This window comes from Alosa alosa, chromosome 18 (genome assembly GCF_017589495.1).
Source record: "Alosa alosa isolate M-15738 ecotype Scorff River chromosome 18, AALO_Geno_1.1, whole genome shotgun sequence".
Lineage (NCBI taxonomy): Eukaryota > Metazoa > Chordata > Actinopteri > Clupeiformes > Clupeidae > Alosa > Alosa alosa.
The window spans coordinates 28,488,180-28,515,473 of record NC_063206.1 but is presented as its reverse complement, the minus strand read 5'-3'; the positions used below and the strand labels follow the sequence as shown (position 1 = coordinate 28,515,473).

General features: G+C 41.8%; 1 protein-coding gene across 1 annotated transcript in view; it reads left to right on the top strand.

The window, feature by feature from the left end:
• abcc2 (ATP-binding cassette, sub-family C (CFTR/MRP), member 2) overlaps positions 1-20,540 on the top strand; it is a 45,443-nt gene extending 24,903 nt beyond the window's left edge. The window contains exons 28-32 of the mRNA XM_048269355.1: positions 244-387; positions 733-891; positions 1,208-1,374; positions 19,124-19,318; positions 20,130-20,540. Of these exons, the coding sequence (XP_048125312.1) occupies positions 244-387; positions 733-891; positions 1,208-1,374; positions 19,124-19,318; positions 20,130-20,259 (795 nt within the window). The 3' untranslated portion in view covers positions 20,260-20,540. The remainder of the gene's footprint in view (positions 1-243; positions 388-732; positions 892-1,207; positions 1,375-19,123; positions 19,319-20,129) is intronic.
• Positions 20,541-27,294: the final 6,754 nt, after the last annotated feature.

Here is a 27,294-nt window from a genome sequence, read left to right as displayed (position 1 = left end):
GTATACCTCATCTTGAACTAGAACAAAGAAAAAAATGCAACTAGTAAAAATGACCTTAGAGTCATTAGTCAGAGCTAATAAAATCAGTTTTATTTATCCTAATGTGGTCTTTTTCTAGTTTCTAGTGTGTTGCTTTTATTTATTTACATATTATATATTAAATATTAAAATCCCCTGTGGTAGTTGTCCATACTGTATAGAAACAGTGCAGGGGTTAAGCCAATTTCTCTCTTGTTTCATTAGGCTGCCTGGATCACAGGCCAGCGTCCAGATAAAGCCTGGCCTGAAACTGGGAAGATTCGTTTTGAAGATTACAAAGTCCGCTACCGTCCTGAGCTGGACCTGGTTCTGCATGGGGTCACGTGTGATATTGACAGCAATGAGAAAGTAAGGACCCAGCTGTTGTAGCCTCAAAGACTTTTTGAATTATATTAGCTAGGTAAATAGGGATGTGTCTAGTCAACTCATAGGCTTCAAGGGACTCTAAAGTGGGCTTGTGTTCCTCTTATCTGCCATCATGAGGGTATGAATATGATTGCAAGCTAATTCAATGCCAGAATGCAAACAAATTGTAAACACTAGAGAACAGGATAGATGGATTGCTAAGTGTGTGTGTGTGTGATTCATTTGTTGTCTGTTTTGTTGGATTATGCTCATTTGCGCTATTCTCCACGATAATTCTCCATGCAGAGTTCACTCTGTCACAGCTAACCACACAGCTCTCGTTCACAGATTGGCATCGTGGGCCGCACCGGGGCAGGAAAGTCCAGTCTCACAAACTGCCTGTTTCGTATCATCGAAGCTGCTGGGGGGAGAATCCTCATAGACGGAGTGGACATCGCCACCATTGGCCTGCATGATCTTAGAAGCAAACTGACCATCATACCACAGGTGGCTAACCCAACATTGTATTCATGAGACACATTCATTTTATAACTGAAGTGCAACGTGTGTGGTTCAGTTAACTGTCACTTTCATTAGCCTACCAGTTGGTCTTGGGCATGTAAAAACTACTTGAAAGCAAATGTAAAGAAAATGTATCACTTGTTTTTTTTCTCTCCATGTAAATGATACATGGAATATGGATATCAATTCTAGAAATGTAAATATGGGTTCAGTGTGTAAAATCAAAATTGGTCATATGGTCAGCTTTGCAAGATCATATTTGTGAAATGTGATCATGGTTTTCTCACATCCATCTCGGCAGGATCCCGTGCTTTTCTCTGGAAGTCTCCGCATGAATCTGGACCCATTTGAGAAGTTTAGCGATGAGGAGTTGTGGAGAGCATTGGAGCTCTCCCACCTGAAGGAGTTTGCACAGGGTCTGCCAGAAAAGCTGCTCTATGAAGTCTCGGAAGGAGGCGAGAACCTCAGGTGAGCTGAACACAGAAACACTGCGCCTTGTGTTGCCAAGCATTTCTTTTTTGAATCATGAAGGGACACCTAATAGACAGGGAAAAACCCAGAACGATCTGATTAAGGTCACTACCAAACTTTTCTCAATTGATTCTATAGTACTTTTTTGCGGAGAATCCATTTCTGCTTGGGACATTTTTATATCACGCGTAGTTAATGAGAATTTGCATATTTAAATACATTAGTGAATATAAATGCATAATAAAGAAATGTATTGATAATATGGCTGTAAGCAGGTAAATGAATGGCTTTGTGGCCAAATAATATTCAAATTGTATCAAATATAACAAATGATCATACAAAAGTATGTTTTAGATGGTATATTGCAGTTACATTATGCAAATTTTTTTTTACCTTTTTTGTTCATGTGACCCTTCACCTTTACAAGAACATCATGGCAAAGCAATTATGAATGTTTTTACTTAATTAGTGCAAATATACACTCTGTGCATTATTTTGTGAGAGCAAATTTGCATATGGGTATCATTTTGTTGACTAATTTGCATGCGATGAAGAAATATTCGTGTCAGACTGGAAATAAGAGCACAGTTGCAGATTTTTTACTTTACAGTTGCAAAGTTTTTACTTCAGCAGAATCTTCAATGTACAGTATCAACAAAGGAATTGGTTTAGAACACAAAACGCTCAAAAGCAATAACTAAAGTCAGACTTGGAAAGGGCAAACTTAGGTCTTCAAGATTCAGTTCTCATCATAAACACAGTCCAAAGAATAAGGTATAAAGGCAGTCCATGATCCAAGTACACAAATTAGACGTGACAGCGATTTCCACAAATGGTAGAAGTAGAGTACAAAGAGTTGGGCAGACACAGTACCGTGACCAAGTGAGATATTAACGAAGGCAGTTCACAGAGGCAGTTCACAGAAAGAGTCCTAAAGTCCCGACAGTCCAGATCGACCAAAGTACAATTCCCAAGCGAGGACAAAGGCACAGAGGCTCCCGCAGACATAAGCACATGCATGAACACTGACAAACAATTCTCAGCCCCTTTTAAAGATGGCAGTCACTTCTGGCCTGAGCGTGTCACTCGTTGACTCGTCTGCGCCCTCCGCTGTTCTGGAGGACGTGTGCGTGGAGGGGTTGTGACAGGAGCCCCGCCACGAGGGCCGGCACCCGACGGGCCAGGAAGATCATCACGCGTGTCGTAGAACTCAGTGATGAGGGATTTGTCAAGGATGTCCTTCTTGGCCACCCAGGAACGCTCGTCAGGCCCATAGCCCTGCCAGTCCACCAGAAACTCGATCGCCCTCTTCGCCGGACATCCAGGAGGCGCCGGACTGTGTACGAGGGAGCACCATCAATGATCCTCAGGGCAGGCGGTGTCTGGGGTACTGGAGACAAGGGAGAGAAAAGAGCCTTGCGAAGCAGGGAGACATGGAAAACAGGGCTGACCCTCATTGACCGGGGAATGTTCAACAGGTATGATACAGGGTTCACCCTCCGTGAAACTCTGAACGGCCCAACATACCTTGGAGAGAGTTTTCTGGACTCTGTTTGCACTGGCAGGCCCCTTGTGGAAACCCAGACTCTGTCACCCGGGTGATAGACCACTGCCACCCGTTTTCTCCGGTCAGCCTGGCGTTTGTGTTGCTTGGATGCCCTCTGGAGGTTCTGGCGAGCCCTCTTCCAAAGACGGCGGAGGCGCTGGACGGAGGTATTAGCAGAAGGCACTGGACCCTCTGTTGGCGACACTGGGAGGAAAGCAGGAGGGTAACCTGAAACAATTTCAAATGGAGACAATCCAGTGGATGAGGAGGTTAGTTGGTTATGGGATATCTCGGCCCACATCAAATGGCTGGCCCATGTGGTGGGATTAGCGGAGCAGTAGCAGCGGAGGTATTTCTCTAATTCCTGGTTGACTCGCTCAGTTTGACCATTACTCTGAGGGTGGTAACCCGATGTGAGGCGAATAGTCACCCCCATAAGCTGCCAGAAAGATTTCCAGAATCGTGCAATGAATTGTGGGCCAATCTCCTTCATGACAGTGTCAGCTGTCTGCCGGGCGGTTGGGAGTTTCTGTAGGGGCACAAAGCGAGACATCTTAGAAAAGCGATCAACGACCACCAACACAGTATTGAAACCATTTGAGACCGGCAGCCCTGTTACGAAATCAAGGGAAACATGGGACCAGGGGCGGCGGCCAATAGGTAGGGGGTGTAGGAGGCCTTGAGGGCGTTGACTGTCAACCTTGTGGGCGGCACAGACAGGGCAGGCAGACACATATAGATTTATATCATCTTTCATGGTGGGCCACCAGAATGTACGGCCAATAAGCTCCGTGGTTCGTTGGCATCCTGGGTGGCCTGCTACACGTGAATTATGCCCCCACTCCAGCACCAGGGGTCTTTGAGCAGATGGGACAAATGTCTTTGAGACTGGCGTGTTGGGTGGTGGTTGTTGTGCCCACCTTGCTTGACGAGGGTTGAGTCTGCGAGCTCCACGGATGTATTCAAGATTTTTATGATCCGTCCAGACCATGAATGGGTGTACTGCCCCCTCTAACCAATGACGCCATTCTTCGAGAGCTAGTTTGACTGCCAGCAATTCTCTGTCACCCACATCATACCGACTCTCAGCTGGGGTGAGTCGTCTTGAGAAGAAGGCACAAGGGTGCATCTTCTGGTCTTGGGGCCTTCTCTGGGATAGGACCGCTCCCACTCCAATTTCCGAGGCATCTACCTCCACAATAAATGGTTGCTGCGGGTCTGAGTGGGTTAGCACTGGCGCGGAGGTAAATCTTTGCTTCAGATCACTGAAGGCTTGTTGTGCCTCAGGTGTCCACCATAGTCTGGTGGGGTGTCCTCTGAGAAGCCCCGTGAGAGGGGCTGCTATACTGTAGTGTCTGATGAAACGCCTGTAGAAATGAGCAAACCCTAAAAACTGTTAAAGCTTCTTCACCGTATTAGGGGCTGGCCAGTCTAGCACTGCCTTCAGTTTGGACTGGTCCATAAGCAGACCCTGAGGGGAGATTACAAAGCCTAGAAAGGTTGTGCTAGTAATGTGAAACTCACTTTACTCCAATTTGACAAACAGCCTGTTGTGGAGTAGTTTCTGCAAGACCTGCCAAACATTCTGGACATGGGTGTCTAGATCAGGGGAAAAGATCAAAATATCATCCAAAAAAACATAAACGAATCGGCCAAGAAATTCTCTTAACACATCATTCACAAATGATTGAAAAGCTGCAGGACAATTAGTTAGGCCAAATGGCATTACCAAGTATTCATAATAGCCGCTTGGTGTTATGAAGCCCGTTTTCCATTCATCTCCACGTCGAACCCGGATGAGATGGTACGCATTCCGGAGGTCCAGCTTTGTGAAGACCGTGGCTCCACCGAGTTTATCAAAGGCCGTACTCATCAGAGGCAGGGGGTATCGGTTCTTGACAGTTATTTTGTTCAACTCCCTGTAATCGATACATGGTCTAAGGCCTCCATCCTTTTTGCCCACAAAAAAGAATCCTTCTGCAGCCGGGGAGGTAGAGGGGCGAATCAAGCCATTCTTGAGACATTCTTGAATGTAGGACTCCATTGCTTGGGTTTCTGGGATGGACAGGGGGTATAACCTGCCCCGGGGTGGCATGGCACCAGGAAGGAGGTCAATGGCCAAATCATAACTGCGGTGGGGTGGCAGAGAGGGGGCCTTGTCTTTACTGAATACTGCGCTGAGGTCATGGTACATAGCAGGAACTTTGGTCAGGTCAGTCGGTACCAGAGATGTGTCTGCCACAATTACAAAGCGAGTAGGTTGAGGATCAGGAGAGAGATTGTCCTTGCACGCTGGGCCCCACTGAGTGAGTGTGCTGTTGGCCCAGTCGAATGAGGGCTGATGGTTAACAAGCCAGGGGTATCCTAAGACAAGAGGGTCTTGGGGGGAGTTGATTAGAAAAAAATACACAGCTTTCTTGGTGTTTCTCAAGGGTGATCATCTGAAGCGGTTGGGTACAGAATTCCAGTCGGCCAGAACCTAGTGGTCGTCCATCAAGAGCTTGTACCGCTCTTGGAGATTCACATGGGAGGATAGGCATCTGCAGCTGACGAGCCAGAGTTTGGTCCAACAAGTTGACTGCTGCCCCAGAGTCCACTAAGGCTTGTAATTTCACTTGAGATTCCCCACCAGTGCCCCAGGAGAGACACACAGGTAAGGTGCAGTGAGAGAGGAGGGCAGAAGTGACAGCTCCGCTCACCAGGAAGCCCCCTTTCCCTGGTGGGCATTGGCTTTTCCCTGCAGCTCTGGACACTGAAGCCGCTGGTGATCCTGGACCCCACAGTACAGACAAAGGCCTTGCTGGAATCGACGCCGTCTCTCTTCTAGGCTCAGACGAGATCTTCCCAGTTGCATTGGCTCCTCTCCATGGTCGCTGGTGGAAGTTTGGGCAGGCAGTGGGAGCTGTGACGGCCGCCGTGAAGGAGAGGTGGCTTGGTTGGGCTGGAGAAGTCGAAGATCTCGCCGCTCCCTCCGTCTTTCTTGCATGCGCTTGTCCAGGGCTGTTGCCAGTGTAATGATGTTAGTGTAGTGTAGTGAAGTCCTCACCCCAACCTCTGTTCACCATTTCATCTTTCATGGACTCTCTAAGACCTTGGTAGAAGGCACTCACCAACGCTTCACCTTCCCATCCGGTCTCGGCTGCCAGGGTGTGGAATTCGATAGCGTAGTCAACCACTGACCTTTGGCCTTGGGTAAGTGTGAAAAGCCGAGAAGATGCCTGCCGCTGCCCTGCCCTGCCTGTCCTTCATCACCTCTCGCTGGTCTGGCAGTCTGGGTGGCGATGAGTCCACAAAGCTGTAGCCCAGTCCAGGGCCTTTCCCTTCAGTCGAGTGATGATATAGGTGACTTTGGCTCGTTCAGTGGAGAAGTGTGCAGGTTGTCACTCAAAAATCAAAGAGCATTGAGTGAGAAACCCTCGGCAGGCTGAAGGCTCCCCAGAGAAAGGAGGTGGAGGAGAAAGGCTTGTGTTAGGGAGAGAGGGTGAAGCATTACCCAGACCCCTCACTCGGGTGCCAAGCTAGTTAACCCTCTAGAAGCCACAGTGGGCTTTTAGTCGACAAGATCTTGATACTGAATAAAGCGGCGATTTAGTCAAATAGGGTGTCATATTTCATTAGACCTCCACTCCACTAGATGGCTGGCGTGTCATCGTCATCCCTGAGTCGAAAAAAGTCATGGTTTAAACAAAACTTTCGCTACAGCTGCAGTGAATCAATCGTGCAATGCGAGACTAGTGTCGTGTGAGCTACTTTATCAAGCGATATTATTGCGTCAGCAGTATTTGCATTAGATTATCGTCTAATGGCATCAAAAAGTTTACCTGAAATGAAGTGTTGGATCTTCTATTCGCGGACCCTGATTCTGAAGGGGAATATCTGCCTTCAGAAAATGGCGGTGATTCATTTAGTGAGGGCTTCAGATCGTCCCTGCCTTGCAATGATGCAGCTGGACAAAGTGAGAGTTTACTCCATGGTTTAGCTTACACCAAGCACAAGCGTTGAATCGTTTGCCCAATGTCACTGGTGGGAATAATGTTTCAATGGGTTGGTGTTCATCGGGAAGTTCGCAGGGTGTTAGTGGTGGTGTGGCGAGCGAGGCTGGAGGTAGCCTAATATCCATAAGCGCTAGCTTCTGTCTTCTGAGCGTGTGCCTCTCCACAATGGCGATGATGGTAGCGTGGTGGAGCCTTTGTCCTAATGCCACTGGGTATGTTAGGCGAGGTCAGTGCTCTCATAGGACAGTTAGGGGAAGCGTAGTGGCAGTGTGGGGAGTCGCAATGAGAATGACAGTAGGCCTAGTCCGAAAGCTGCACAAATTCTCTCCCACTTGGCGCGCGCGAGGCTGCTGCTCGCATGGTGGAGGTGGTGACACGCTCTCTCCCTCTCTCTCTCTCCCTCTCCCACACACACACATTAGGTCATGCATAGTCTATCACAAGATGATGGGAATGCCGGCCCTGTATGGATAGGGATAGGGAGTCATTATCTCTACAGCAAAGGCCTGCTACAAAAAAAAAGTCAGCCATTTATTAGAATGATTTACACTGTTGATTTGCTATCTATTTCCCTGATCATTTAGGACATACACTATGTGTTCCTTTTTGTGTGTTCATGTCCTTGTGATGTGTGTGTCTTTGTCAGCTAAGAAAAAAAACAAAAAAACATCAACAAAAACAACAAAAAGAAAACAAATACTAACATTGTCTCTTGTCTTGTCTCGTCATCTCACTCCTGATCTGTGCCTTGCCGTGGCAAATGAGCTTTTGAACTAAACAGGTCTTGTCTACTTGCGTTTGTGTGTCATCTGAATAATATATATGTGCCCCATACATGGAATCAGAGTGCCTACTGTAGTAAATGGAAAATCTCTACAGCAAAAGGCCAGTCTACCGCTACATGCATTTGGTTTCTGCCATTTATTAGTAATGATTTGCACAGTTTGTTCACTACTTACTATTTACCTGAGCATTCAGTATTGTGCAAAATAGCATACAGAAGGTGAGGGACATTTTGGGGGGGAAGAAGTGGTGCATTTTATCATTCAAACATGCGACTTTTCATGAAAATTCTATAATCCAAGATGGCCGCCACCCTATGACGTCATAATATGCAAATTAGATATAAACATTTAATCTCTACATAAACTTTGGGTCATCCTTAATATTTCTCTAATTTACAGAAAGTCTCTATCTCTTATCACTTTTAAGATATAGCCTTTTGAAATGAAGATGTCAAAATTGATCGTTTCGGAAAAAAACCTCTGGCGCCTAAAGGGTTAAGGGCATCTTCCATTTGCAACAGGCCATCTTGTTGTGCATGCACGGTTACACTGAGTATCTGGACATGGTTGCGAAGTTCATCGACATCTGCTGTGCTACTTTGATCTGGTTCATGCATGATGTCAGACTGGAAATAAGAGCACAGTTGTAGATGTGGTTCAAAGTTTTTACTTCAGCAGAATCTTCAATGTATCAACAAAGGAATTGGTTTAGAACACAAAACGCTCAAAAGCAATAACAAAAGTCAGACTTGGAAAGGGCAAACTTAGAAGGTCTTCAAGATTCAGTTTTCATCATAAACACAGTCCAAAGAATAAGGTATAAAGGCAGTCCATGATCCAAGTACACAAATTAGACAATGTGACAGCGATTTCCACAAATGGTAGAAGTAGAGTACAAAGAGTTGGGCAGACACAGTACCGTGACCAAGTGAGATGTTAACGAAGGCAGTTCACAGAAAGAGTCCTAAAGTCCCGACAGTCCAGATCAACCAAAGTACAATTCCCAAGCGAGGACAAAGGCACAGAGGCTCCCACAGACATAAGCACATGCATGAACAGTGACAAACAATTCTCAGCCCCTTTTAAAGATGGCAGTCACTTCTTCTGGGCTGAGCGTGTCACTCGTTGACTCGTCTGCGCCCTCCGCTGTTCCGGAGGACGTGTGCGTGGAGGGGTTGTGACAATTCGTCTTGTTTTCATGCTGTGTTGTAACTGATCTTCCCCTCCAGTTGTTCACTTGATTTAGTAATAGTAAATAGCTTGTAGAAATAGTATACAGTAATAGTAGATATCCATTTTTTTTATATCGCGCATAGTTAATGAGCTATTTTGCATATTTAGCAGAAATAAAGGATATGGATTGTCCCACTTATGTTTGGGTGACATTTTATGATTAGTTAAAGAATATTCTATCTCTTTCAGGTGTAAAGTTATCTGCAGTGTAAATTCTGGTCATGGTTATATTAGTAAATTTACATAAATAATGCCAATAGCAAAAATGCCAATGCAGACTCTAGTAAGCACAAGCAAGCTCTTGCAACCCATTTTTTTAGTGCTCAAATGTTCAATGTCCTCTGGCAGATCTTTCATCGGATAAGCTTCCTTATCCTTCACTTTCCTTCACTTTCCTTTCGATCAATTTCAGAAAGTCCTCAGTAACATTATGGGCTCTAATATGATGATCAAAAGCCGGGCGCAAAGTGTGTTGTTATCCGACGCAAAGCTTATTCCGATTGTACACTCGAGTTTTTCGCCATGTTTTTCGCCATGCGCGTCTCTTTTATTGAACAATGCACTCAGAGGTGTGGCAATTAACGACCTAAGGTGTGGCCTGGCGCAAGATCTAAAAATCGCTATCGTACACTATCTAAAAAGCATTGCACCACTGACCAAGAAAAAACTGGTCTTTAGCAAGGTGCATATGGAGCACAGCTGAAGACGCACGTCACGAGATGTAAGCATCAACTCCTCTGCAGGATAAATGTCCTTAAGTTTTTTATTCAGTCATTCAAACATTATTGGGGTAAATTTTTTCAGGCTATGTTTTCGATGGTAACCCATTGTCAGTCATTAGTGAAAGTAATTAACTGTGTATTACTGTTTTGTCTTTGATTATGACACCACAGTGAAGTTAGTTTCACTTTGCCAATGAGTTCAAATAATAGACGAGTGCAGATGCAAGTAGGCTATTTTGTTTGAATGGTCGCCAGTGACCATGCATTTTTGATCGCCAAAATATAGCCCAATATTTCAATTTTTCCTTTTCTTCTCTGTCCTGTGGAGTCTCTAAGTGGCTGTAAGGGAAGGCAAAAGACAGGTAGCAGCTTCTATGGTAGTATACATCCACAGCAAACATATCAAATGATTGTCCACTCAGATCTTAACGATCTGAAACACAAGTATCAAATGCAAAACGCAAGTAGCTTTGTGGGCGGATCTCAAGCACTGTTGCTATTATACAAGCATGTGCCCTTAACCTGTTTAGGAGTACGGTCACAAATATGTGATTAGAATGTTTGCGAACCGAGAGTTCCACATTATGATGTGACAATTACACTCAGAGATTTTCCCCATAGACTGAATTGAGAACACTGAAATTATAGATCGTTTGCATAGAATTCTAGAAGGAAACAGGAAAATAATTCACTCCTCAACAGGTTAAAATCTGAAAAACGCGCCACTGACTTTAGACTAGGTTTTTTCTGGTCTGTGGCGGAATTGTTTTATGAAACTGCAAAATAGCACCAGGGAACGTTTGCGCCGGAACCACCCTCGGGAGCGCAAGTTCATTCCCTAACTGATGTGCGTCTGTGGAGGGAAAATTCCGCTGCATTCTGCTCAAATGCAAAATAGGAATGATACAAGCGCCAGTGTACAAAGTCAATTGTGCTTGAGTGCAAGATAGGTACATTTTGTAGAGTCATTTTGGTTATGTAGCTTTTTGAAAGACCTTTCTTCAGAGCATCGGCCTCGGCTACAATCTGCATATGGATTTGTATCTGCATTTGTCCTGTTGATTCAGATGAAACATATGATGGTTTCTTCACCACTCGTTCAGAGACTCTCTTCTTTTTGTCTTGTTTGTCATCTTCATATACTTCTTCTGGTGTATCCACACCTGTGACAGCCTTTTTCAACACTCTTTTTGCTTCCTCTCTAAATGTGTCCTGATCAACCTGCAAGTTGAATGAGCATGAACACTTTGTGCGGTTGTGCTCACGAGTCTGTCTTTCACATAAGTAAATTCTTCAGTAGAGCGGCTACAAGGCCAATTTGGCAAGAATCGTGCAAATTATGATACAAGCATGAAACTTGGTAGGTATGTGCTTATGACCAATACAATCAAATCTACCTGATTGGCCACTTGAAATGGTGGCCATTTTCCAAGATGGCCACCAAAAAAGACTCCAGAAATTGATTTATTGCATAGAATTGACCTAGCAAATTATGATACAAGCATGAAATTCGACATGTATGTGCTTAAGACCAATACAATCAAATCTACCTGATTGGCCACTTGAAATGGCGGCCATTTTCCAAGATGGCCGCCAAAAAAGACCCCAGAAATTGATTTATTGCATAGAATTGACCTAGCAAATTATGATACAAGCACGAAACTCAACATGTATGTGCTCAAGAGCAATACAATGAAATCTACCTGATTGGCCACTTGAAATGGTGGCCATTTTCCAAGATGGTTGCCAAAAAAGACCCTAGAAATTGATTTATTGCACAGAATTGTCAAAGCAAATTATGATGGACACATGGATGTGATCAAGACCAATACAATCAAATCCACTTGATTTGCTACTTGAAATGCTGGCCATTTTCCAAGATGGCGTCCAAAAATACCCGAGAAATTTGCAAATTGCAAATGTGGTGTAAATAATTGTTCACTCTCCTTAAATATGTTTCCATAGATGATGAAGTGATACAGATATTAAAAATGTTCCACAATGACAAATAAGCCACTTATGACACACAAATAAAATGGTTATGACATGCTAATAATACAATGACACTAATATGCTAATAAACAAAAGATGCGTGTACACCAGAAACAACCTCAGCTACCAAGTAGCCAAGGTCGTTGAAGAAGCTTTGTCATGAATTCGCTTTTTATAACGGCTCTGGCTTGTCAGCCTGGGACATTCGAAGATAAGAGCATTCCAATTGCTTTTTGCCGAACCGCTCATTACCATCATATTAGCTGACTTTTAATGGCTAAATCGCTTAATCGCTCTGGTCACCCAGATTGGTTCGCTCCCGGCGAATTCACTTTGGTCGCTTTATTTGCCGACCCTCCATAGACAAATAATGACTTCCGTCTTTCCAGTCGCATAGGTCGCTTTTGGTTTTACATGCAAAAAACAGCGGTAACAGTTATTAACGACAAAAAAGCCCCTCATAACACACTGATAACATGGTGATAACATGCTAATAATGACAATTCTTGGAGGGTGGTGCGTGATGCGATACCATTGTGGTAATAATATGCTAACAACGGTAATTTATGATTTTCTCGATATGGGCGTTTAAAAACACTAATAACGTGCTAATAGTAAACGGTAATACTATGGTAATAATGTGCCGCTCACTATAATTTGTGCTCTCTGCGACTGTCCCCACAATTACCCCAGAGTTAGAGAACAAGGTGACCAGAGTGAATCAATCAGCAGTGGTCCAATGTCGCTAAAGTGGCTAAAATTAATTCCGAATAACCTCAGTGGCTGGTTTAATTCAGATAGTTTTGGTCTAAATATTGTAAGGATATCGAGAGTGATATACAGTACATATACTCAAATGTAAAACGGCATATACAGTGTAATTTGTAGTAGGAGAGTAGGCTACAAAGTAGGGCAGTAAGAACAGTCAGGAATATTATATATGAGGCATACTAGCATATAAGTGTTCTGTGTAACCACTCTGAAGGCCTGACTGACCGCAACGTCAAAAGAAAGTTTGGTTTGACTAACTGTAGCAACATTGCCCTTTTCCATGCTTAAGGTGAGGGTGGGTAAAGAAATATTACATCTTACTTGTGACATTGTCAGAATAATCATCTGGGGCCAGACTAAATCACCAGGCCAGATATTGGGAATCCTGCTGAATGGGGCTGGATGAAAGGAGATGATACATGGCAGGTTTGTTGGACAACTTTGCCTCCAATTGAAGCCAGCTGTCAGGAACTCACTAAGTGTTCATGCAAAAAAGGTTGCACCCATAGATGCAAGTGCTTCCGTTTGGGGCTTTTGTGCACAGCACTATGTGGTTGCACATGTGAATAGTAGATGTAGAGCACTGTTACAGTGACTCAATCAATTCCAAAGGGTGAAATGTTGATGGTGTTTTCTTAAAAACACAATTGAAAAATTGCTCACATTTGCTGTGAAATGGACTGTTATTTTTCCATGCTGAGATACTTACTGCCATATTGTTCTTCTTGGCATCCGAGTTCTTTGCCTTGTTACAGTTACCAAAAAAAAACATGCTCTGTTATCGCCTGCTCTGGTTGTACAGTCGTATTTTAAATAGGCAAGTTGGTGCAAGGCTCTTTCAGTCCTGATACTGTTGCATACGCTCTCTTCTATTGTCCCTCAGTGAGATTTCTAAGATTAAAGGGAAACTTGGCAGGATTTCCCCCTCTGCTGGAGAAATTGCACATTATGCTATTTCAAACTGTGTGAAAAGGTAACGATAAAGCACATGGATTTGTTTACAAGCTAGCGAACTGTTAGCATAAGTTTGGCAGAACTATGTGGATGTTACAAGGTAAGAAACATGATTTAAAACGAGTTTCTTGTTTCTCACTTCTCTTTCCGGGACGGTAGTCTCAATGTTGCAAGGTTGGTTTTCCACCTGGGGACGCTAGGCGCAGCGGGGAAAGTCACCATTTTCACGGAACAGGTCATTTAACCATCCAAATGATTTCTAAACGGGTTTATTAAGTTGAAATAGTTGCCAAGTTCCCCTTTAATTTAGCCCTTCCAGGGTTTGTAGTCTTTGTACATAGTTCATTTGTGAAACACTGAATCTCAGTTATGTGCCATTTTGCTTGATTTTTGCTTGATTGAATTTCCAATGACTTCATCATAGAAGGAAACAGAAATGTAGTGAATGTTAAAGCAACACCAAAGAACTGTCGCACGCACGCTATTTGTTTATCCAGCAACGGCTTTGCAAATAACGATGTCCATAGACAAGGTAGAATATGATGCATAATTTTATGAAATTACGATGTATTGCGACATCATGCAAGTCAAATAGAGGGCCGTGAAGCGAATGCAGAAGTGCCGTTCACCCTGTTAAGAGTTGATGAACCACGGAAACAATTTTGGAAACATTATTTTAAGGTACAAAAAACTCTTTGGTGTTGCTTTAACATTGATTTGGGCCACATCTGCTAAATGAATTGCAATTAACCCTTACAAGCCCGATCGTTCTAATTTCGTTAACATTTTAACAATGACCAATCATCTAATATCTCAGCTGTCCAATGACTGATTTTATTTCTGAAATCTTCCCCGTAATGCTGACAACATAAGCTTCAATTTGATATGATTGGTTAAGGGGTTTATGGCGCGAAATGTTTTGGATACTTGAAGATGAGTCGTGAAAAAAACTTTTCACTTCAGTCGTACATTTTAACATGGACCGCTAGATGCCACCTGCACTTCGTTGGAGTTTAACCTCGACTGGAAACCACACAGCTGGATAAACTGAGGTAATATATATTTTACATCGTTTCTAGTTGTGGTTAATCTTAATTTGTAGTCATAAAATCATGTTATTTGACAGTAATATGCTTTCTCATCAGCGTCAACATTATGGCATAGCGGGGCTAAGTGCATCGTCATGTAACTTTAGCTAGCTGCATTACTCTGAACTGCTTGCAGTATTCTCGCTTGCTTTTGATATCAGTTATTTTCATTTGACAATTTCATTTAAAAACCTGTTAGTATATAACCTGTAAGTAAGTTTGTTTTCTAGTACCAATTTGCTTGTTAGGTAAGCATTATATTGGCAAGTCAGTATAGCATACCAAAGCTGAATAAATCAATGGGTAGCGTTTCTAAGTTTGCGTTCTCTTACATGAAATAAGTTGAGCGATATTTTTTACTCCTCTCAATATGTAGTTGTAGAAAACAAGATGTGAAATCACGGATTCTGTCAGAAATGTAGTGCTAATTAACTTATTCCCTCTCCTCGGGTTGTTACCTCGCTTAGGCAGTTTGTAGTGAACTGTTTTAGCTTGGTAACTTCTAAATGACAAACATCAGGCGTGCTTGTCTCAACATTTTCTAAGATGGCATGACTTGATATTCTACTCTTCTCAATATGTAGTTTTATAGAAAACATGATGTGAAATCACATATTATGTCAGAAATGTCATTATTGCATTTAAGCAGTTAGTTACTAGGTGAAATGTAATCTGTCTTTATCTTAATGCCAACCAGGCAATCAGATTTAGGGTAGCTAAACCCATGTGTAATAAAATGACTTCATACTTCTAAATATTTTTGAGTTACTCAAAATGCTTCAATAGTTTAGGCTACCTCTTCTTGTGTATGTATGTGCACACATGCACACATCTGTAGTTTTGTGATTTTATTTTTTAAATTAATAAATGTATTACATTTGTATGATTTTTACTGTTGTTTCAGATGGAGGATGACAAGACCTACACAGACCTCCTTGCAGGCCTGAAGAGGTAGCTGACTGCTGATGAGCTTGCGGCTCACAATGTTGAAGACCATGTGAGGATGGAGGAAGAAGGTATAGATTTAGGTGGCGGCGTAGGGTGGTGTAGACTGCCACTAAAACACTGTGAAATAGACTTGTTATGTTGATTTTTTTATGTTGTTGTCCCAGGCATATGTGTTTTACCAACCGAACGGGTGGGAGGTTGTGCTTAGTAGGCCGTCGTATGCAAAACACACAGTGCAGGGGCATGGGACTAAGAGACCCCAGAAGAGTTTCACAGTTTTCTGAATTGATCATTGACATGGGACTTCACTTCCCCCCTAATATCCATTGCTACTGGGTCTCTGGAAGGGATCAGGGAGCGTTGACCAAATGAGAAATACATATTGTGTACACTTTTTCTCCATTGACATTGCTGTTTCAGTAGTTTCTTATTATTTCAAGTTTGGCAATGCAGAATCTGGTGTTGAACCTAGGTTTGGTAGCTACAGCCAGAAAGACTTTTGAAAATCTATCACAACAGCTGGCAGGCATTTTCGATCAAAATTTCAGCCTCCTGCCTTCAGCTGCTCCAACTACTACTCTGTCGTCTTTTCATCAAGTACATATTCCTGCAGACAGCAGGAGCCAAAGAAAAAATTGTTGGCTTTGTTATAAAAACAATACATAATAACACTAAAGTAGCTTGTATGGCCTGGAGTTTAGCGGTAGGTGACTGCTTTTTTTGGTAAACAAAATTGCTGTCAGATTTGGCATTCTACAGAAGGGGATGCGTTTAGTTATGAGTCATAGGTCTTCTGTGTTTAGCCTTTCAGGTTCCCCACCCCACCTTTCCCTATCCTCCTCTGTGTGTGTGTGTGTGTGTGTGAGTTTGTGTGTATATGTGTGTATGTGTTTATTCTCAACAGGCTTGTTCTATGTAATCCACTTTCAAATGTTTAGACACATTTTTTTTTGAGTGATGTTGAAGTTGATTGTATTCCTAGCTTTTCATAAATAATACATTTTATAGATGTATATCATTTTCATATTACACTAATTTATATAAGAGGAAGTTGTATCTGTTGAATCAAATGTATTCTATGTCTCTATTCAGAATTGATCTTCAATAAATATACAGTATACTTACTTCCTGTATTACTGGTAAGGTACATGTTTTTCTTTTTATATATCATTATTGTTGACTGTAGCATTTGCTTATATACAAATAAATGGTTTATTCTTATGGACCAAATAAATCTAAACCATTGTGTCTGACTTCATTATTAGTTTTATGCATACTTTTATGTTTTTGGTGAGAAAGAGAATGTGAATTCTGTCAACATTCTAAATCCTGTTTCCTGCATTTTTTTTACACTTATCACTTAATTTATCATAACTTTGAAAGGTTAATGATATTCCAATTCAGTCTTTTTGTTAAATAGCCCACAACTTGCTGAACATGTCATACACTCTATATTTTTCTCTATCTCGTATAGAAATATGATGAAAATTCATTTTATGCGAATGAAATTCAATTTTAACTAAATTTGGTATACATTTGGAGAGGATTTTCAAAGACTGTTCATTACTATATCAACATTACCATATGTATTTTACATCATTTGATAGAACTGACCCTTCTGATTACAATGGTATGTATATCCCATTGATGGTATGTATTATACTCAAGAAATAAGGTTTTTTGTGTAAGGAGGTCATCCAGCACCAAAAATGGAATGTTCGGCACGGGCACGAAAGGGTTAATGAAGTTCTAGTGTCTTATTTGGTGGCCATCTTTAAAAATGGCTGCCATATTACATTTTCAAGTTGCAAATGAGGTGGATTTGATTATATTGCTCTTTAGCACAAACACACAAAATTACATACTTGTATCATAATTTTCTTGCTCACTTCTGGGCTAAATTCAGTCTTTTGGCAGCCATATTGTAAAATGGCTTCCATTTCAAGTGTATTTTGAAGTCAGGTAGATTTGATTGTATTGTTTTTTAGCACATTCATGCCAAAATTCATGCTTGTATAATAACTTGCTTGATCAATTCTGTGCAACAAATCCATTTCTATGGTACTTTTTGGTGGCCATCTTGGAAAATGGCCGTCATTTAAACTGGAAAATCAGTTAGAATGTATTGTGTTAGTCTTCAGCACATACCTGCCAAATTTCATGGCTGCGTCATAATTTCCTTGGTCAATTCTGTACAACAAATCAATTTTTAGAGTTTTTCATTAAAAATGGCAAATCAGGCAGATTTTATTGTATTGGTCTTGAGCACATACATGCCTAATTTCATGCTTGTATCATAATATCTTTGGTCAATTCTGAGCAATAAATCAATTTCTGGGGTCTTTTTTGAAGGCCATCTTGGAAAATGGCCACCATTTCAAGTGGCCAATCAGGTAGATTTGATTGTATTGGTCTTGAGCACATACCTGCCGAATTCCACGCTTGTATCATAATTTGCACGATTTTTCCTGTAGCCGCACTACTATAAGGCTCATTACCAGAATGTACTTGCACCTTGACCCACAGAGATGCTTTGTCTTCAATTGTGCTCAAACCAGACGCAGCAATACTTTGCTTCTTATCTCTCTCACCTATGACTTTTGAACAAAGCAAGCTCCTGCTGTCTTGTGGAATGAGAGACTAAAAATGGCTGGACTGCCATTGCCAATCAACAGTTATCTACAAAAAAGTATTAAAATCCTAATTAATCTATTGTTAATGTTGAAAATATGACCAAAAACCTTTCAATTGTCATAAGATTTCTTTGACATGTAAACCATTGCCTCCTACTATGCAAACGTTACGTTAGCTGGACATACCAGTCTTAATTTGATAGCTAGCAAATTATGCTGATGGCAATACTGGTTGAAAGGTACATGCAAATTAGCTCTCACAAAATAATGCACAGAGTGTATATTTACACTAATTAAGTAAAAACATCCATAATTGCTTTGCCATGATGTTCTTGTAAAGGTGAAGTTGTACATGAACGAAAAAGGTAAAACATGACCTAATTTACATAATGTAACTGCAATATCCTAGCCTGACGAGCCAGACCCACATTAAAATGTAGGGTCTGGACACTCACCGTTCGCAGTGCTCAGTCCGAGGGGTGGGATAATCAGTTGTCTTTCAAATTCCCTCTGCACGCAATAGGACAGCGGCAGCTATGAGTCCCATCGTTTTCCCACCAGCGGGAGCTAGTTGGCTAGTTCAAACATTTGCCAACTTAATAAAAGCTTAACTCCTGTCACACTGTTCGCCAGCAGCAACATCCATCTTATTTGTTTTCAAGTAGCAGGAATTCAAGCCAAACCGTTTGCAACTCTGCCATCAATCATTATGTTAAGCCCACCTAACGACTCTATACACGATTTCATTGGCCTGATTAAGTTTCGATTTCTGGAGCTCACAAGTCAACGGAGAGTTGCTAGACTAGCCCTGGCAGCAAATGTAATTCGCTGCCGCTAGGGGCGTGTCTAGATTTCTAGGCTAGCAATATCCTATCTAAAAACATACTTTTGTATGATCATTTGTTACCTTTGATACAATTTGAATATTATTTGGGCCTAAAGCCATTAATCTATCTACTTAAAGCCATATTATCAACACATTTCTTTATTATGCATTTATATTCGCTAAGGTATTGCAATATGCAGGGCAGCTGATATATTTTTGCTAATTTTTGTTTGTTTGCTTTCCCCTTTCACAGTGTCGGGCAGCGTCAGCTCCTCTGCCTGGCCAGGGCTCTGCTTAGGAAGTCCCGCATCCTGATCCTGGATGAGGCCACAGCTGCCGTGGACCTGGAGACAGATGACCTGATTCAGACCACCATCCGCAAGGAGTTTGCGGACTGCACAGTGCTCACCATCGCTCACCGGCTCAATACCATCCTGGACAGCTCACGGTAAGCAAACATAGCCTTTGTTTTTTTGTTTTTTAAAGAAAAAAAAATCCTGTAAGAGAGGTATGTGACGAAGAGATGAGACTCAATCAGGTAGTCTTAAAAAGAAAGCTTTCAAAGCTGCCGCATTAATAGCCAGTATGGTGGAAATGAATATAGATGAAAGCCAAGTAGCCACAGGTGTGCGAGATCTGAGTGTGCTCCCACTTTGTGAACTCCCATGCCCTGTCTTTTTCACTAAAAAGGTAAGGGGAGGAGACTGTGTACCAGGCATATATACACAGTAGGTGCCCATGGCTTTGTTGCCTTAAAAATACAGATTATTCCCATGAGTGGACTGGTCTGAAAGGGTGGCTTTTGTTCCTCAGATCTGGAGAGAGCTCTGGAGAGAGCTTCCCTTCTAAAGAGTTAAAACAAAGTTATATTCCATTGCATGTTTCACTGAATGTTATTCTTGTTATACTTATCGCTATTTGATTTCTGCACATCACCAGGCTTTTATGGAGCAGTGTTATGATGTTCAACCACGTCATTTACAAACAGGGCTGTTGTGCAAGACAAATTCGCTGTTGATTACGGAGGGAAGGGGGGTCTGAGGGAGGGCATAAATACCAATACTCACACAAAATTATGAAAAATCAGCTGTCAATACAAGTTGTCAAAAAAAATCCATATTTAGACAGATCATTCAGTAGCTGGCTGTGGTCATTGATTTTGCATGGAAGTTTTTTATTATTATCTTTCTATCTGGGAAAGTGAAAGGGGACAAAATATCTTCTCACATCTGAGGTGTTTGTGTCCCTATTCATTCTAGAGTGATGGTGTTGGATGCTGGCAAGATAGTGGAGTTTGATTCACCTAGTGCATTGTTCCAGAAGCAGGGGCACTTCTTCTCTATGGCAAAGGATGCTGGAATCACCTCTGTTGACTATACTGCACTGTAAGTGTGAGGTCATGGAGGACCTGTGCTTCCACACATTGCAGTACTTCATATCGCTGTATGTTTTTTGTTTGTTTGTCTTCTACATTTGTACCACTGACATTTCAGTTTTTAAAATGATTTATACATGTCACATATTTAAATTGTCCATTAAGTATAAGGCTGATGTGATATATTGTCCAGTGTTTTGTACAGTTTAGCCAGAGGAGCCATTAGAAAATCTCTTACTTTTGTAATTTTATTTTATATGTAAATAAACATGTTGTCCATGATTGGAGAAAACAATGGGTTTCCTGTTTCATCTATCCAGTAATAAATCATATTGTCAGCTAATTTTAGTTGAACACTAGGTTGGGAATTTCAGATCATTAAAAACAATAACACACAGAGACTAGATTCTTTTAAATGCACATTCTCAAAGAAAACATTTTACTTGTTCTTGGTTTAGTGTTGCAATTTTGCAGTCCATATTGTTATTTAAAGCAACACCAAAGAGTTTTTTATACCTTAAAATAATGTTTCCAAAATCGTTTCAGTGGTTCATCAACTCGTAACAGGGTGAACGGCAATTCTGCATTCGCTTAGTGGCCCTCTATCGGCTATAACCGCACTATGTAAGTTTGCCAGATCGGGTAGCGGATCTGTAGTTCGATGGAATGAGACATAAGAAACTACAAATTTGACTTGCATCTGATGTCGCAATATATCGTACTTTTATAAGTCATGCAAAATATTCTACCTTGTCTGTGGACATTGTTATTTGCAAAGCCGGTGCTGGATAAACAAATAGCGTGCGTGCGACAGAGGGAAAGTTCTTTGGTGTTGCTTTAATATAGCATTCCCATGGAATTTCCCATATGAACTAAGTGTTTTCAATCTCGAGATTTTTTATATGTTGTAAATCTCAAATTTTCACCCTAACTCAGTAAGCTTGTGACAGTGCCATCACTACGGTTGAGTATGCACTCTGACTGCTACACCAATGAGCCAGCGGCAGGCTTTTTGCCGTTGCGGTCAAGCTGCATGTTTAGTACCCAGGAGACCAAGCGGTTTTCTCCCATCGCTACTATTGGTTTGTCTCCTCTTCCCCTACACACCGCGAGAGAGAGAGAGAGCAGTGTGTGTGTGTGTGTCTGTGTGGAAGAAAGGAAGGGGTCATCACTTCAACTGAATGCATTCTTTTCTATGATGCTCATAAAAATGCATTGAAAATCATTGTCATGGAGCTACATTTCTCATCAAGTGTACCTTGAACCAACAGAAAAATCTTTTTTTTTTTTTTACAAAAAAGGCACTGTGGCTCATACTGTAAGTGCATTACAGTTTTTGACCATGTGATCACAGGAACCTGTATTTCCATGTGTTTTTAGGAATAGTGTAAAAATGAGTAACCAACAACTAAAAAATAGTATGTTAATAAAAACTAGAAAAACCACAAAGCGGTATAAAATATGACCGCCGCTCAGTCCTGCACATTTCCAAAAATAAATCACGCTTGTCAATTTGTCTCCATCTCCTACTCCATCCCCTACTCTTTGCAACCTTTGTGTTTGTAAATGAGTGTGTGTGTGCGTACGTTTGCTTTTGTGTATATATGTGCTTCTCTGTGTGTGAGTTTTTGCTTGTGAGTGTGTGTGTGGAGGTAAAAGGGTGTCTGTGTGTGTGTGTGCGCGTGCGCATGCCTGCATGTGTGTTTTTTCTATGCGTGCGTGTACGTGTTTGTGTTTACATGTGTGTGCGTGCGTGTGCTTGTGTGCGTGCCTGTGTGTCTCTGCATGCGTGAGAGTCTGTGTGTATGCCTGCATGTCTACTGTGTGTGTTTGTGTGCTTGCATGCATGCGTGTGTGTGTGTGTCTGTGTATGTGTCTGTGCTTTGTGTGTGTGTGTGTGTGTGTGCGTTTATGTGTGTGTGTGTGCGTGTGTGCGTGTGCACGTTTATGTGTGTGTGTGTGCGTTTATGTGTGTGTGTGTGTGTGCGTTTGTGTTTATGTGTGTGTGTGTGTGCGTTTATGTGTGTGTGTTTATATGTGTGTGTGTGTGTGTGTAAGCATAGTGTACAGTCACTAATTGTACACATATGTAAGGGATAATATATTGTCCGCCGGTAATTATCGGAAAATAAGTCCTGACAGGGCGAACAGAACCCCAAAGCGCAGCGGAGAGGTTTTTCTTCGACTTAATTTCCGATAATTACCGGCGGACAATACATTATCCCGCTTATTATAGGGCTAGTTGCCAAAATGAGAAAAGAAACTTAACACAATGCATCTTTAAAATGGTTTTGCTACCGTTTCGTGGTTTCCGCTGACAAAATAAATAGTTCGCCACACAGACAGAACATGACAGTTTTAGGTGTTGAGTGGCAACAGGGCTGGACTGGGACTAAAAAATGGCCCGGGCATTTTTTGGCCACGGCGGCCCACCATGATTATTTATACGATATGCTGAGGCACACGACATTCCAGAGGATATATGCGCACATTTATCATCCATTTTGGGAAAGCAATGTTTCACTAATATTACAGTACATGATAATAACTGTAAGCTGTAACACCTGCAAACTATAACTTTATGGCAAGCTAAAATAACACTGTAAGTTGGACACAGAGTCTACTCATAGCATTATTTGAAAACAAAGGCTATTAAAACATACACACACACACACACACTAGGGTGACCACCTCCAAACCAGCAAGGACGAGGTTGGGCACAAAACTCTATAGGCTACTATTAGGGGCAGCCCTGGCCCACTGGTTACCACTCTGGACTTGCCGGAGGGTTGCCGGTTCGAGCACCGACAAGTGGGCCGCGGCTGAAGTGCCCTTGAGCAAGGCACCTAACCCCTCACTGCTCCCCCCCGCCCGTTGAAGCAGGCAGCTCACTGCGCCCGGGATTAGTGTGTGCTTCACCTCACTGTGTGTTCACTGTGTGCTGTTTGTGTTTCACTAATTCAACGATTGGGTTAAAAGCAGAGACCAAATTTCCCTCACGGTATCAAAAAAGTATATATATTTATACTTATTATTATGCATGTTTGAAGTCTGACTGAATAAAATGAGTCCTGTAATTATTTACACGCTTTTAGCCTACAATCTCCCCAGATACTATTAAGTGAAGATACATACATCCCAAAACATTTTCATTGTTACGGGCTATCATAATTATGACCGCCGCTAGCGAAGCGGTCATATAGGGATTGTCAAATGTCATTGTTTTTTTGTTTTGTTTTTTTCCCCGTCATCTACTTCCTGAATTTTTGGTCAACGATACCCGGGACACTGAACCACCAGGGCACATGAAATTTGGTGGGTATATAGCTCCATTAGACTTTTACGGAAAAATTTTGTTTCGTCCCCGGGGGCCACTCCCCCTCCGTGCTGGGCCCCCCGAACCGCAAAAAAAGCAGTTTTTCCTAAATAACTACCTGAACCGTGGCACTGAGGATGAAGAATCGTTTATGTTATGTTGGTCTCAAGGGCCCACATCAACCTGGCCCATAATCACTAATTTGTGATTTGCACCCCGGTAAAAATGAAAATGCAATATTATTCTGCTTTAATCGCTCCCTATCTTCAGTTAGGATGTTCAGAACTGCACCAAATTGTATGTGTATGATTGACCTGGCATTCTCTGGGGCATGCCAAGTTTAAGTAGAATTTCATCCATGGGGGTCTAAAAAAAAAAATTAGGTTATGTGTACATTTAGTGACTGTACACTCATTGGCCTGTAGATGGCGGTGCACACATATACACATGCACACACACACACAGGCACCCAGATACTATCGGTATTAGAACGGCCAATACATAATTACAAATTCAGTAGGATTAAAAGAAAGCCAAAAATATTCATCATCATCATCATGGCTGCATTTCCAGTATTGGCGATAAGTAGTCGTTTGTCCACTAGATGGCGCATCGTTGCAGTGAGACGTAATTTTGTTGGAAGTTAAAAGTGGGTTGGAAAAACAATGGACGCTTCCTACAAGTACTGTAGTTTATCGCAGAGAACGTCTAATAAGGATAGGATGATGTTCACATGAAATATAATTCCCATTTCTTCTTGAAGCCGAAATAAATCTGAGGATGTTTATTGGACATGCTTGGTTTTTACTGCAGGTAAGTTAATCTTATAATATCATTAAGGACCTAGGTAATGTTACCATTAGCGTTGGTTGAGTGATGGAGGCCAATTTGACTGATTGCATTTGTAGAAAACTATAAATGCGGTTATACCAAGCAAATTGATAGCAGCACTGTAATTGTATCTTTCGACTGTCATTTGTTGCACGTGCTACAAAAATCGTTCTGTGCAATGGAAGATTTACCAACCTTACACCGGTCTGATACAGTTTTGCCTATACATGCGTGAGACTGAGACGCCTGTTTATTTTGTTTTAAGTGCGTGCAGGGTGTGAGAGGGGAATCGATGTGCTTTGATTCCAGCTTGGTAGTTGTAGTCTGTGAAATTAAAAAGCACGTGTGTGTTAAGTATCCAAACAATGACACCTTCATTTCATTATGGCTGCTTTAGCAACACACCTTAAGCTACTGTAGTGGGTCCCATTTAGAAGTGGCTACTTCATTCGCGCTTTCCTTGACTCATGGAGCTTTTGCAGATGAATTTTATTACAACTTTTCGCCACGATATGGCAGTTTAAGTCCGCTTGATACTGTAAGGCGTAAGCCATTGGTTTCCAAAGGAGATTTTATTTGTGTCGCCAGCATAGCCTATTGACAATTTATGTTGTAAATAGGCCTACCTTATAAGCCTACCTGTAGCTTAGGGAAGCTAACAGCTTTCTATTAGGATCTAGTTTGTTAGTTACAGTTTTGTCATAACTCCCTGATGCATTTTTGCATTTAGAATAGCCAGAGCGTGGATATCTCAATCGGAAAATTAAACAATATCGGGTGCCTATGGACTAGGCTGGGTGAACCCAGCCTGATCTGCCCGCTATTTATTTTTTGATTTCTTAAAAGATTGAGCTTGGTCTGGTGAAAGCCAGACTAGCCATGGACTTCAGTTACACAATGCAAGGGAACATGAATCACCCTATATTTGCACGAACAATAACGGACAACAGCTCTTCAACTTTGGCCCGTTAAAATGTGTATGAACAGTCTAGCGACGCATTTCATCAAGGCCCATTTGGACATGTCAGTTATTTGCACCACTGGTTAGATGTAAAACAGCATTTCGTTTCAGACTACTGTTACTTAATTTGTGCAGTGACAATAAAGTATTACATTAACTAAAGATGACTAAAATCTTATGTAGAAGAAGAAATATTCACAAAAATCCATCCATCCAAAGATGACCTTTGTTTTTGATAGCTGTTGAAAACGGCATGGAACTGACAGATGTTTTTGTGCATAAATAAATAAATAAATAAATAAATAAATAACATTATGCTGATACCTTTTCCTTTTCCCAAATACAATGTAGCCTACAGGGTGTAAGTGACCTTTCATCAATCCAGTTGCAATGGATGAACTGTGATGAACTGCCCTACTTGTGATTGTTACTAGAGATTTTAAAGGTTTTATAACAATTACATCTTCTTTGGCTATTCTACAATCTATTCACCTTTTCAGCACCAGTAGGCTACTTTCTGTGCAGCCGCACACACACACTCAGGCATGCCAAACAAGCATATACAAAAGTTTCAAGAGTGGGGGGTGGAGTAAAATATGGAGACAAATTGCGGTGTGATTTATTTTCGCTGAACGGATGTACAGGAATGAGCGGCGGTCATATTTTGTAGTCTAGTTCTAGTTTCTGTGTCATTCTCATCCTGTATCGTGGAGTTTATTTTCGGAGGAGGAGAGAGACATTATGTTTGATGTGCAGTGTAGTGAAACAGAGGAAGGAGAAGTACAGGTGGATTCGGAGGAGAAGGAGAAAGACGTTACGGAGGAGGAGAGAGACGTTACCCAGCAGGGACAAATTGAGGAAGAGGTGAGAATAGCTACTGTAAATGTTAGCAGAATGAAGAGGGACGTTTCATGCAGGGAGGGCTGTTGTGTGTGTGTGTGTGGAGGGCTGGGTGTCACCTGCTCCTCCGCTTTCGATTGACATGCATTTGAGCGTTTCTCTGCAACATGCATCAGTAGCAAAGAAGCCATCTGCATTTTACATTGCGCTATTCGATTGTCGTCGACGCGGAGAGGAGAAAAAATAAAATAAGTTATCCACAACAAATCAACGAGTGGTCGGCCTCAGAACGCACTCAACTTTTTGAGATCTGAAGTCAGTCATGACTCATGATTGTTTGACATTGTTGTCAATCTTGACGCAGTACAACAAGCAAACCTATCACATTTCTGTGCGCATACAGGCAGTTACACGTAGGCTACACACGCACGCACTCAGAAAGACACTGTAGGCCTACTTTTAGGTAACTAACCTAAACCTTTTAGGCCTAACAAGGTGCTCCTTGTTGGTGCCCCCCACCCAATCCCAATCCTCCCCCACCTTTTTTATGCAGCCCTTGCCACTTAATCTACTAAACCCCTCTTCTACTGCACTTTTACCCCCATTAATGCACAAATAGGCTGACACCAGACATAATTTCACTGCATTTCTTACTTCCAGTAACTATATGCATGTGACAATAAACTTCCTTGTACCTTGTACCTTGTACCTTGTAGGCCTACTTTTATTTGTTACCGTTTCGTCGTGGCTTTTGCTGAGAAACAAATAGTTCGCAATACACACAGAGCTTGAATCAAACTTTCTTTAGAACACAGCTGATCAACTGCCTGCTTTCACTTTTGAATGAAGTTCCATTGCACAAAGTGACCGGACTACTTGCGAAGTGTTATGAAAGACTTAAATCAGAAGCACAAAACCTGTTGCCATTGGCAGCGGTAATTATATGGTTGCAGCAATCTATATATATCTATGGTTGCAGTGGTAATTACGTAGGCCTAAGTGATAATGGACGACACAGTGGGTCTGTTCACAGAAATGAATGCACTGTCCAGGTTGTAAAACGGCCCCGACACGAAGCGGAGGGCCGTTTAAACCTCGTAA